The sequence below is a fragment of the Phasianus colchicus genome, chromosome 8 (assembly GCF_987193195.1).
Source record: "Phasianus colchicus chromosome 8, bPhaCol1.hap1.1, whole genome shotgun sequence".
Lineage (NCBI taxonomy): Eukaryota > Metazoa > Chordata > Aves > Galliformes > Phasianidae > Phasianus > Phasianus colchicus.
Window position 1 is genome coordinate 31,434,483 of NC_143443.1, and position 13,771 is coordinate 31,448,253.

General features: G+C 42.1%; 1 protein-coding gene across 10 annotated transcripts in view; it reads right to left on the reverse strand.

The window, feature by feature from the left end:
- FGFR2 (fibroblast growth factor receptor 2) overlaps positions 1-13,771 on the reverse strand; it is a 74,911-nt gene that overhangs the window by 31,087 nt on the left and 30,053 nt on the right. For all 10 annotated transcript variants that reach the window (XM_090145594.1, XM_090145593.1, XM_090145592.1 and 7 more), the window contains one exon: positions 11,278-11,401. In XM_090145594.1, the coding sequence (XP_090001720.1) occupies positions 11,278-11,401 (124 nt within the window). The remainder of the gene's footprint in view (positions 1-11,277; positions 11,402-13,771) is intronic.

Here is a 13,771-nt window from a genome sequence, read left to right on the forward strand (position 1 = left end):
TGGAATAAATCTTTGCCATCTGGCTACTTAAAATTTAGTGCTCCATTCTCACCGCTATCACAACCTTTCAAAAACAAGTCAACAGTTTATGCTATAGTACAGAAGATTGCCCCCAAATATTAGCTGTCTTCAAGTATACTAAACACTACATTATGAAGACCATAAGAAGTAGTAGATACAATTTTGGCTACCATAAATATTAGTTACTTAGTCAACTACATATAGATCTACAAGTTTTTTCATAGATTTGCCCTGCTTGCTTGAGTAGACTTTTCTGGTTATACTAAAACACGATGGATGTTTAAAAATGAAGAATATTTTTTGTATGTTGATCTGAAAGCAAGCCAAACTAAATTACTGTGTATAAATCTCTGTAGGTTATCCGTCATATACTCATAGAATGCCTTGGGCTGGAAGGGACCTAGAGAGAAAGATTGCTTAATTCTGGATCCCACCTTAAAAAGACGACACCAGTTTGTTTTCCCCAATTTGCAGTTTATCTTCAAAACAAGAATGACTCCATTTGGGGAGACAGTTATCTACAGACAGCAGTGAAACTGGCTGATCGTGTAAGGAATGTCAAATTCAAGGCTGCAAGCATCTAACTGAAGTCTACACCACCATAAAAGCATCCATGGCTTAAACATTTCTGCTCAAAATTGCTTGAACAGTTCTGATAGCTTATCAATCAGCAAACAGAGTTGCTATCGGAAAAGACAACGGACAAAGAGAGCTGCCCAATGGCTCAGAAGAAACTCTCATTTAGTCTGTTAATGTTAAAACTTTAGAATGCCTTTCTCCAAGACAGGAAACTGAAAGGAATGCAAGGCAGCTGGAAAATTCCAAGTTTCCTAAAAATGGGCACAAATGGACACCTGGAGATGGGTGGCAAGGAGCAAATCCTGCCACCAGCAGTGCAGGGAAGCCAGCCTGGAAGTGACTACTGGAGCCTGCACACTTCCCACAGAGCTCCTGAGAACTGGCCTTTGGGCAGGTGGTTCCTACAGAAGGTTACCTTTCTGCAGTGTTTGGCTTCATCTCCTCCAGTATTTTTGCTGACCCACAGCAACTAACAGAGAGGGAAATCTGAGAGGTGAGAGGCAGGAATATCATGATGCAAGGACATGAGATGAAGATGCCAAGAGATGGAGGCGGTCGACAGGGGCCAGAAGACAAATTTTACAGCCAACAGTGACCAGAAGATCTGATCTCACCACTGGTCTTGGCATCTTGGAGGTGCAGGAATGAAAAAACACAGAAGAGAGGCTGCTTGCTGAGCACGCCAGCTGAAGAAAGATGTAGGACAGGGCTTGTTGCTGCCAGAGGCCAGAGAGAGCCTATTGTGACTGAAAAAGTGCCACTGCCGCTCCTGGAGTGTGCTGGCAGGGAAAGGAGACAATAACCCCGGAAGCAATGAGCTCCAGGTCCCATCTAAAGGCCAAGTCTCCTTAGCAACCTGGCTGTATCGAGGGCTGAGAAGAGCTCTGGCAATTGTCTATCCAAGCCTCCCTGCCATCCCAGGACAGACAGTTCAGGACCTTTCATGGGAGCTAAAAGCCAGAACCAAAGCCCATTGAAGTCAGGGGAAGAGCTCACATGGAATTCAATGGGCTTTGGATAAGGCATTTGATTCATTTCAGAAAAAAAAAAAAAAAGGAAAAATGGAAACTATTTATTTTTTCCTTTTGAATGTGCTTGTTTCCTCTCCTTGCAAGCGTGTGATTTAAGTGCAAGCTAAGAAAATAAAAGCTGAATAGCAAATGCAAGAGTTCTGGGGACAATGGAGAGATCCTCAATTAAAAGGGGAAAATAAAACTAGAAGTAAGCTTTTCATTAGACAAACACATTTACCAAAGCCTTTATCATCAATCTTGAAATGCTACCAACTCCTAAGGAATCATCTTGACAGTTGATGCTGTGAAGCAACAGAGAGCTCCAAGGATGCCTCTAAGCGTGGCATCAGTAACCATTCTGGATCCAGACTTAGAGATTCTGTATACTCAATCACTGTGCAACATCTGTTGCTTTGAAAAGTGTTCATGATCTGCGAATTACAGATCTCTAAAAGCATCCTAAAGTCTTTTAGGCCAGGCATGGCTTTCACTTAGCACCTCAAACTTGCAGGACTGACTCTTTAGCCTTTAAAAAGCAAAAAACACAAGCACAGCTTTTTCCATCACATACTTGGACTGAAATATTTCAGTGTGTAAGGACATTTACTGGGCTGACCACAGTCTGCAATCACTACCAGTTTGGGCTAAATGTCAACCATTGAGAGATGAACGCCTAATCCCTCACATTAAATGAGGAAAGCTCTACCAGTAGAACAGCCTACTCTGGCTGACAGTCAATGAACTGGTTTGGAAGGAGAGACACAACAGTCAGTGTCCTTCATGAAAGATCCCACCTACACAAACTGCTAATCTGGCCCCAGTCCACAAGCACTCAGAGGCTGGATTAATTATTGCTCTCTGAATTAGAGAGTCCCATTGAGGAGAGTTCCAGAGGCAGCCAAGGCATGAGGAACTGCTACTCAGGTTTCCCTATAAATACGGTCTTAACCAAGTTCATACAAAGGATCTGCCTTGAAATTACACTTGCTTTCCATACCCCTAGGTGGAGTGGCATAGGAGGGGTCTAACCAGACAGATGTCAGAGTCCCCAGAGGAATTTTCTCCTTCAAGGTAGCTTTCTACACATTGGCCAAGCCAAACCTTCACTTCCCTTCTTCAGAAATAAGCAATTGCTTATGGGGGCTGTACTCTGTGAAAGACTTGAGGGCAAACACTGCTAAGCCCACTATTTGTTCAGCAGTGTGTAGGAGTAAGGCTGGGTGCTGGCTGCTCTTGCAGAAGATCAGAAGCAACTGAGCAGGTGCAGGCAAAATGCCTTTGCTAATTAATGTTATACACAGTATATACGTGAGCCAGGAGCTGAGCAGCTTCTACCAGCTGCATGTCACTTTGGTTTCCCTTCTGCCTAATATGAAGCACTGCGTGTTGTTTATAGCCAATTCAGAAGTGCTGCTGAACTGTCATGTTCCATTTACACGTACATACATACACACCCCTCAAACCACCACCTCTGAGGCAATTTATGCACACCAAGGTATCATCCACAGCACGTCAGGGACAACGCTCCCTCCTCAAGCTCTCTGCAAAACCATGAGAAGCTTTAAGGTTATAAGGAGTAACAGATCACTGTCATTAAATGTTGAGAGATAACGACCATCCCTGGCAAGAGTGCTTGATAAAGAGCAGGAGCCTTCAGACCGACAAGCAGATCAGACAGCATTACCAGTGCTGATGAAATCATGCCGTGCAAATTTTGGCACTTTTTACCAATAGGTACAAGCCAAGAAGTTCTCGTGCTGTCCAACACTCCTGTGCAGCATGAGTCTCCATATATCAGCATTTTCTATGCTCCGGAGAGGTGGTCTCGGTGGCCAGGAGCCCTGAGGGGTGTCAGGGCTCCCAGCCATCACGTTGGAACCTGCAAGGCCTAGAGCAGCTCTGGGCCACAGGGAGGGCAGTGAGGTGGCTGACATCCACAACTACATTCTAATCTCTCCTCTAATTCAGGAGTCTTTCATATAAATGTGAGGTATTTCTTTCTGCAGACATTTTGTCACAAGCATCAAAAGCAGGCAGCCTCCTACTCAAAGCATTTACCACTCTGTCCAACCTCCCCGTACCATCAAAACCCTCCTGCTAACCGAGATCAGTGGAGTACAAGGCAGTGCCTTTTTAAATCTTTGCAGAAATGAATCATATGTATTCAAACTCTTTGCCCTTGGCTTCATCACCTTCACCTCCAATTGGAAGTAATGGCACTGTTATTACAGCAGGCAAAGTTCCCACTTATGTTCTCCCATCTGTCTCTTTGGACTGCTCTACAGTAGAGCGTTAGCTTGTGGTCTTAAACACATCCTAGCTAAAATTCATCTTTGCCTAACACCTTTATAGCATCAGTTCATCTGCACACCTCCTCTCACATGGCAGCAAGCCGAGGAAGAAAAAGCTGCAACAAGATTGAATGAGTTGCTCAACACAAAGCCTGTTCTTGTCAATGAGAACAGCTGAAAAATCACAATGAGAACAATAGCTAAAACTATTCACTAAGCCAACTTGTATAAATGCTGTAAAACACAAAACCACCAAGAGGGCTTTAGGACCAGTTTGTCCTTAAAGCAAAACTATCACGATCACATCACATGTGTTTCACTGGCATCATGGAGCAAAAGCAGCCATAACAGAGTTGTTCAGCTCTAACCCTGAAGCTTGCAATACCTCTGACACAGCACATGCATAAGCAAAATCTTCATGCGTGTCTAAACAAAGAGAAAAGAGGTCTTACTTTGGTGTGAGAAAAACATGAACAGAACAAAGAAGAGCTGAAATTTTCATTGAAATCCTTTCCACTGTGCCCTAAAAAAGAGGCTACAAGAGATAAGGAAAACCAACTTGCAGCTCCTCATCTTATTGCTCTGTCCGTTTCCAGAGACTGCATTAATTTTTACATGCAGAGACATCATTCTTTCTACTGTCCACAGCTCCCAGCACTCAGCTGCTTCACCAAACCACAGAGATAACACTGGGGTCCAGCACAACTAGGCTTCCCACCAAGCTCTACCCGAGGTTTGCCATCCAAATACCATCTCTCTCACATAAGACCTTGATTATATGTGCGCCATTATATTCCTAGTAATTCAGGTTAATGCAGGTAAAGTTTTCCAGACACGTGCAACAGCTTTAACGAGAAACACTTTGTCTGGCCATGCATGGACACAAAGATTGTGCTCCAAAACCAGAAAGCTTTTATCTCTCATTTTCTACAGTTATTAGTCACACTTCTATGACTGTTTTTCTGATTGGGATTATATATACCCTAATGGAGAGCTTCCTTCAAACCTAAAATCAGCACAGCTATTTCCTCCCACTTGACCATCTATCAGATTTTTACAGTGAACAAATAGACACGCATTAACTTGTTAATACAGAATACATGAACAAATTACAACCAATTGCTTTGATCACCTACTTTGCAGTGGTGATTTTAAACTAAAAAAAAAATACACATTTTAAACTTTCATAAGCATCTTGTAAAAATGGTAAAAACTGGACAACGTTGAGTTTGTTATTCCAACTCTGACAGTATCTATGTTTTTCCTTCCACGAACACAGTCAAATTTCAACATATTCATGAAACCTTTTAAATAGTAATATGAAATAATAATCATAACCTTTTACATTTATAGAGCAGTTCAACATCCAAAAGTGCTTAACAAACTACTATTTTTAATGTGGCTTTTACATCATAATTAAATTATACATCACTTTGTTTTTATATTTAAATGGAGCAACTGCTGCTGAAGCTGCACCATGGGAACGGGAGTAATCCAACAATGACCAAATTAATTTAAATCCAGAAAACTCATAAAATACAGCCATCTCTGGATTCCAAGTTACACAGCGGTTGGCACAGCAGTTAGAAGACACCCACATCAAAGCTGTCAGGATAACCTTTCCTCTAATAGCCACAGAATGCCACATCTCACTGATTTTATCAGTACTCCTAGATGTCTCACCCTCTTACCTGTCCCTCAAGGTTTTTATTTTCCTGCACTGTAAGCCTCTCAAAAGACCCCACACCTTTACAGTGCAACATCTTCCCAGCCCTACTGCCCTCAACCTCACCTTGCTACAGCCACAAACAAACCCTGACATCTAACCACTCCAACCTGCTGTTCAGCTCCATCCCTGTTCACTTCCACCAACTCTACATCTCTTTTAATCCTACTCTGACCCCCAAAACCTATGATGCTTGTGTCCCTGAAAAACACTCACTCCCAAAGGTGAGCATCCCAGCTAAAATCTGCGGCTGTGGGATTACCTGCAGGCTCAGACATGGCTCTCAACACGTGCCAACTGCAGGCTGAACAACACAACAGTTTGCTTAGCATCTTCGGGCAACTCCTGCAAATTCCTGCTTGTATTTCCACAAGTGTGATACTGCATGAATTAGGAGGCATGATTAAAAATGATAATAAAAGGGCTGAAACAATATCCTGTTCATCATTCATCTAAAGGAAGAGAAATGCCTGCCTTGGGGCTGTAATAAGACAGAAAGTGGGACAGGGAGGCCAGTCCTCCCCCAGCAGGCTCTGCAGGAAGCACTCCAAACATGACAAATGCAGCGTTCACCCAGCAGATGAAGTAATGACACCAGTATTTGTTCATAAAATGTAATTTAGCCAGACTACCCCAATGAAATCAGAAGCTTTAGTGCTATAAAACTAGGGTTTGGGAATATCTTTGCCTTATTAAGAAAGAAGAGAGGGACCCCTAAGCCTTCCTTTTCCTTCAGCTAAACCATCACACTGCGGCCTTTGTTTTTGGGAGTGAACTGCACAGCCTCCAGCACTGAACAATCTGTGTAATTTCTTCTCAGGTGTGCACACCTTGCCAAAAGCCAAGTGCCAGGTGTAAAGTCCACGCTCAGCCTTATCAGTACATGAAATAAAGTCTTCTTCCCTCTCGGTCTAACCAAACACCTGAGGGCAGGCATCAGCAGGGATACCTGCATGCTTGCAGCCCGTCTCATCATGCCACAGGCCGCAGGCACCTGGGTGAGGACGTCAAGCCAAAGCTTGTCCCCACGAGGAGCATCAACAACTACAAATCCAGCTGCCAGAAGCACAAGTTTGGGCTTGGTTGCAATACCTACATTTAACTCCTGCCAGGCAAGAGTGATGCAAGGCACGAGGCACGCGTTCAGTTCAGCTGCTGTCAGTTCTTTTCGTATGTAACCTGGCTGCTAAAAATAATTCTTAGGAAATTAAGGAACATTTTGTTGTTATGTCAGACTAATCCTGAATTTCGTTTTGACAAAACAAGCCTTGGTGAAAACAAATAACAATGCATGTGTTTTTACGAATTCAGGAATGGCAAAGTGGAAACATGTCGCTAAAAAAAACACATCCATTCCATGCTCACAGCCAGAGACAGTAACAGCACAGGAAAACCCAAAAATAAAGCTGACTAGAAACAAAAGCGGAGTGTTTTTTTATTTTTCTTGTGCCTAAACAAAAGGAAATATAAACAATGAACAAGCATCAAGAGCAAAAAGAAGATTCCATTTTAATGAGATTTTGTTTGTTTAATAACACGCTGTAAAAAGCATGAGTAAAATTCACCCCAACGCCCTCTAAACCTCCAAGGGTTCAGAATACAAGCGCTTTTCTGCACAGCCATCAGTAACAGCACTCATATGCAGAATTTCTGGGGCACGAGGTTTAAGCTGAGAACCATCTGAAATGCCTCTAGACCTCATTCCTTAATGATGTGAGCTAAAGGCGTGGCTTGCATGCAACCTAGAAGTTCAAGGTAAAGTTAAACTTGTTGCAAAAGGACTTTTAAATATATATATGCACATTTGTGACAAGTTACGTTCACTTTTATAGTAAACAGCAGGGTCTTCTTACTCCACATTCTTGGGAGATGCGTCGTGCCATGGCAGCTGCTTGTAAGACCCCGTAAATGAGGTAATGTGCAGAACTTCATCTGAAACCAAAACGAGGTTTGTTTCCCTGGATGATGACATTAAATAGGACAGAAATGGCTACCTACACTATGCACGGTACAGACTAAGCCTTTTTTTGCTGTTAAAATATAAATTCAATTAGTTACTTCCACGCTTAAGCAGAACTGCCGCTGCTGAAATTGTACTCCAACGATAATTGCAATCCAACAGTGATCTAATTATGTACAAGTCTCAGTGGCTGCATTCCCACGTTGCTTTCTACAACCCGGATTCACTACAATACAACTCGTAAGTGCAAACCACAGTTTTCAAGCGCTCTCCCTTAAGACCGTATGACTTTATATATGTTTAATGAGAACGGAGTCAGTCTATTAGCAAGCTTACTATAAAACTGTGAGTTTCTACCTGCTATTAAACACAAAAGAATAGAAAGGCACTCGAGTTTCATGTAGAAAGCGGCTGATGGGCTGAACTGTGTAAGGGAAAGTACATTCTTTTAATTAAGGTGTTGGAGGAGGATTCGAGTACCAGCCTTCATTTTTTGTTCTGCCACCAGCTTCCTGTGTGACCCAGGGCAAGAAATTTCATTGCTCCACAGCTGGTTTTCACATCTATAAAACAGACAGTGACATTCCCTTCTCCCAGTCTCTGCGTTTAGGTTGTAAGCAATTACTACATGCTGGCACGCTGCTTTGGGCAACAAATAGCTGATATTAATTGAAGCCTCTGGGTTGCACTCCAATAAATAGCTGGAGAATGCTCCTCTTCCTTTCCAACAGCATTTTGCACGGTCACCATTAGCCACTGATGCCATCAGCACAGCTGCAGCCCTGAGACCCTGCCTGGAGACAGGAAGGGCGAGGAGCAGGGGCCCTTGAGGGCGTCCCAAACACTTCAAGAATGACCTCGTTCAACACAGAACATTCTGCCCAGCTTCACTGCATGGTTTCCCCCTAACGTTGTCAATGTGGACGAGTATTTGGTGTTGCACAGAGAGGCTGCTGACAATTCGCTGCTTTCTTTGTCAGTATTTTCTAACTCGCATTGTAAAAAATCCAGTACAAGTGCTTTGCCAAGTTTGTAAATTTGAACAAGACCATCTGAGCAGAGTTGACTGTTTTAAAAGGGTTCTTGCAAGTAATTACAAGGTAAAAACGAGAATAATTCACACCTACATCTGCACTGAAAAACTTCTCAGCCCTGCTGGCTCCAGGCTTTTAATTGTCGAAAGAGTTCAAGGTTTGGAAAATTATTGGCATCAAGTCATACTGGATATTCCTAACTAGCATTGTGTCATTACTTGGCAGGATTTTTGCTGGGATACTTCCCAAATCTGTGACATAATCAGAGGGTTCTCCACATTACTCCATATAGTCAGACTCTTGTGTTCATATAATACAATACCATGTTTAATACCATTTGCTATTACTTACACTTAATCAACTCTGGAATCAGTTATACCACGTAGGAAAAGCAATTTCAGAGGCTTTCAACTGACAGTTTTCCACACACAACCTGGCCTAAAATTATGACCTGAAGCTTGTAAGATGTTGTCTACATGTGCAATAGCCTCTAAACAAACACCCATAACTCTCCACAGCTCTATGGGAATGGAAAACTCATATAAAGGAAAAAAAGAGAGAAAAAAAAGGAAAAATAATAATAATAATCCAGAAAATTAACTTCTGTGTAACTATCTTAACTAGAAAACTGTCAAAGTTTCCCCTTCTGGCCTGTTGTAATTTACTGCTTCAATGGTTTCTTGCCCAACCTCCACAATTATCACAAGCTTTCAGCAACACAGAAATGGCTGAGCTCTCCAGCATCAATGCCCCTTTCTACTTAAAGCCTCAGTGCAGAATCTCTTGAGAGACTCTCAGTAAACTCAACACACAATATTAGTTATCTTAGGGTATACAATCCTATAAGCATGCTTTCAAATTAAACTAACAACGATACCCTTTCACACAGCAAAACAAATGCAAAAAGGGACTGAAAAGATGAAGTGTGCTGAGTTCCACAACGCTGACAGTGACCTGCAGAAGTGGCTTTGGCTTTCCCATCTCCTAGGGCCCAAATATCACAAAAAGGTAAATTTAACCCCAGGGAAAATCAAGTGTCCTTTGGGTGCCATGAGCTGCGTACCCAGCACCCCAGGTCAGCAGTCACTTTTGAAGAACTTGACCTCACTATTTACCTTTCTGCCTCTCTATAGCAAAGGAATAGACATTTCACTAAGTGACATCACCTTTATTGCCATTCCACTCATTCATACAAGTCACTGTAATTTATTGCCAGGAAAAATAAACGTCTGCACAATATTCCTCAATATAAGCCATTCAAAAAGCTCAAAGGGAGAGAGGAGGTGAAAGGACTTCTGACAAATATTTGCTCAAGTGACCGCATCATCCATGAACACATTTGCTAGAAAGAAATGGGTGAAGAAATCTATAGTCACCTTGAAGCATGCCAGGCTGGGACTGGGGCAGCAACGAGGAAAAGGAACAGGGGAAAGAAGGGGAATTTTTGATCAGTTTCTCCTGAGCAAAGAAAAATTCCACTATTGCAAAAGAACAATATTTCCTCTTATGCAGCTTTAAGCAAAAACAAAGTTGAACCAATTTAGATTCCCCAAACGATTAAGAAAATAGCTAAATAATTTCTACAGAACTTCCAAAAGTCCCCAGGTGCTCATCCCACCCCCTGTAAGGCCAGGCAGGATAAGCAGCAAGCAGGGCACCATGCACTGCCTGCACCAGCAGCCACCACTGCTGCACCCTCAGCAAATGCTGTCTAAACAAACATTCAGGCAAAAATGGCTTTGTCAGCCACTTGGTTCACTGTACAGAGGTTGTGCTGTGGCTTCAGACTGACAGAATCCTCATCACAAAATTCCCTTCTTCCTCGCCTACTGCATGAAGGCTAAACCTTCAAATTTGGGGGTTTCTGCAGATTTAAGTGGTCCTAAACAATGCAAGGGATGCACTTCTATTCATAATCAACAGACAGGGAAATGAAAACTTTGCCCTGCTCTGACCAAATACACTGAAACTTACATTAAGATTCACTCTAGAAAACAAGTTGGGCTGCCAGTCCCCAGCCCAAAATGGCTTACAATAATAATGCTCATTTTTAATTTCAGTCTGTACTGAAATTAGTTTATTCCCAGAGCTTACAACACTCAGATGGCCCCACGAGCTGAGGAGAGCAAAGCCCACTCAGACATATTTCAGAAACAGCAGTTCAGACCTCAAAAGGTACCACTACCAAGTCCTGTTATAACAGCCAAACTGATTATTTTGAATAGCAACCTCTGCAGATTTAATACAACTATTCCACACCCATCCAAGGCTGATCACCAAGGGTATATCGGGACAAAATGTGTGCCAATATTAGTTGTACCAGCAAAAATTAAGTTGTAACACTAATACTTAAAACTGCATTAGTATTTATTATTTGATCTTTGTGTATTGCAGCAACATGCAATTACAAAGAGCTTCCTTGCACAGACACTACAGCTTGGCCAAGATACAGGTAGATTAGTTTTGTAGACACAGTAAGATAATATATTAAGTTATGCAGGAGCTGTTTATGCAGTGAATTCTTTTCTTCCAAATACCATGAAATTATCGTCAAAATTAAGAAAAATCTATCGGCTTAGTTGTAAATGTTTTTATAAAGAAACCTGGCCATTAATTAACAGCATCCTCACGTGTTTGACAGAGCATGACTTACCGACAACATCGAGATGGTAAGTGTGGTTGATGGAGCCATACTGGTTTTCCACGATGCACGTGTAATTTCCTTTGTCAGAAGGAACTACACTCTCCATGATGAGACTCCAGTGCTGGTTGCGGACCTGGAGGGTTATAAACAGAAACTGAGAACTTTCCCAGCACAGCATCCTCCTTTCCCCCTCCAAAACAGCTGTTACACAATCTTTTGTAGTCCATGTTCACAATTAGTCTCCCCTGTGTTCATCAGGACTTTGAAATACTTCACGCCTGATCAGGTACAGCATGGCTGCAGCAGTGGAAGCTTTCATGCACTCAGTTATGAATGTACCCTCAGCCCTAATTTGAGCACTTCAACCTTCAGTGCACATCCAGTTCTATCAGGCTTAAAACAGCAGCACCAATTAGCAGCAGTTGTCTTACCAGGCTTACCTCTCAATCTACTCCAACGTGAATTCACACCCTCCAGATATTACCCATCTGTCTCCAAACAATCATCTGATAATATTCACTACGCACGAGCAACATGGGATGGATATGATCCCATAACATCCAGGTCTGTGTTGTGCTCTGATAGCTCAATTACACAGCCCACCTTCTGGAGAAACAAAGTGCAGAAGGGCAGTGCCTGGGCTGCCCCCCAGGGACACAAGGAATCACATCTAATGCTATGGGATACCACAGCTGGAAGAAATGGTGGCACCTGCCCAAAAAAATGCCTGAAAAGAGAACCCTGGCTGAAACAGAATGTAAGGATAAGCACTTATTCCACATATTCCTTGGGCGTGATGCATTAAAGTTGCTGGTCCTGCTCCTATTTGAATTCTAAAGAAGTGTTGGCAGTGGTCTCACAGAAAATAGGATCCAATACCGGAAGGATAAAGAGCCATCTTGTACGTATATACATTCTCTGCATCATAAATGAGGGCCCCAAATGACCTCTTGCTGGCTATCCAATACTCCTTTGTTTCAGAATTACCCTTTTGACAAAGTGCTCACAAACCTTAACATCACATAACTGTAAGGTACAGCTTCTAAACCACAAAGTACACGTTTTAGCAAATAGAATAAAACACGGTCTGGTACAGTGATTTTAATCATCCGAATTGAAAGCAGTAATTCAGTGCAGTACACCAGAAAAATTTATTGACCATCAGCAGCACTTCCAGTAACTATACGTTCTTGAAAGACCATTACAACTGCAGGTCTGAAATCCTGCTCCTTGCTCTGCTGTTCTGTAGGTCCTTATCCAGCAAGAAAAGGCTGCTCAGGGCTGCTGCCAACAGCGTAAGCAAAAATGCCTTCAGTCCAAAGCTTAGGAGTCCTGACTGGCTATGTGGGCTTGGAATAGGAAATAAAATGCAGGTGATCCCCCAGCAGCTGGTGGAGGGTATGGATGCTAACCATAGCATTGCCAGGTGATAACAAGACCCCAAGACCTCCAGCCCCAAATCACAGCCCATCTCCTCAGCTCCCCCTTTTGGTGCTATGCATCAAAACAATATATTGGTGTTTGTTTTTTGTGTTTTTTTCCACAGCATCAGGAGCTTAGAAATAAGTTTAACAAGATAGAATCAGTTCATTGATTGAATAGGGAGATAATAGAATACTAAGTCAGCATTAGCTCAGAAAGAATTACTTCAGAACAGTGGTAAATCAATATTTTACTAATTTATGAGTTGTTTGGGGTAAGACTTGATCGAAGTTAACTGATTTTTTTTTTTTTTTTGCCATTACAAATTTATAAATTCAGAATTATAACAAGAGTTTTTAACTTATTTGGTCACAAAACAGAAAGGACAGAACAGAGTTCCAGAAAAGTTAAAACAAAAAAGGTAACAAGTAAGTAATTAACTGATAGGAGAACACAAGAAGGTGAGTAGCATTCAATAAGAAAGTATCTTACTTTTAATAAGTGCATATATTACATGGAAATATTAGAATCTATTTGTGTAATTTCCCTTCTTGCAATGCCAGTAAGTAGTAATTCAGTGAATCCAATGAGTTGCAAGTGATGTTTTTATATAAAAAACTAAAGTCTCTTTAGTTTAAGCTAAACAACTGCTATGACAGCACGAAGCATTTATGACAGATTATCATACTACTGGATTTATGTTGTGAATCTGGATTCAGCAAGATTCATCTCTGGCCGATTGCTTTCTGTTTACAAGTACAGCACTGCAAAGCACAGCTGAATGCATCTGCCAGGGATGAGGGCAGCTTCTCCCAAAAAAGACTCCCAAACTGAAGCCCTCATTCTGAGTCATGACTTGTGTTGGAAGATACACTAAAGCCCATCCTGTTCCAATCCTGTGTCATAGGGGCAGCTCAAGCTGGCCAGTGCCCCATCCATGGCCTTGGGCACCTCCAGGGATGGGGCACCCACACCTCTCTGCACAGCCTGATCACTACCAGGCTGTAAAATGCCTAGCTCATGTTTATAAACTCCCTTTAAGTACTAAAAGACCACCACCATTCAGTACTGAATACCTGAA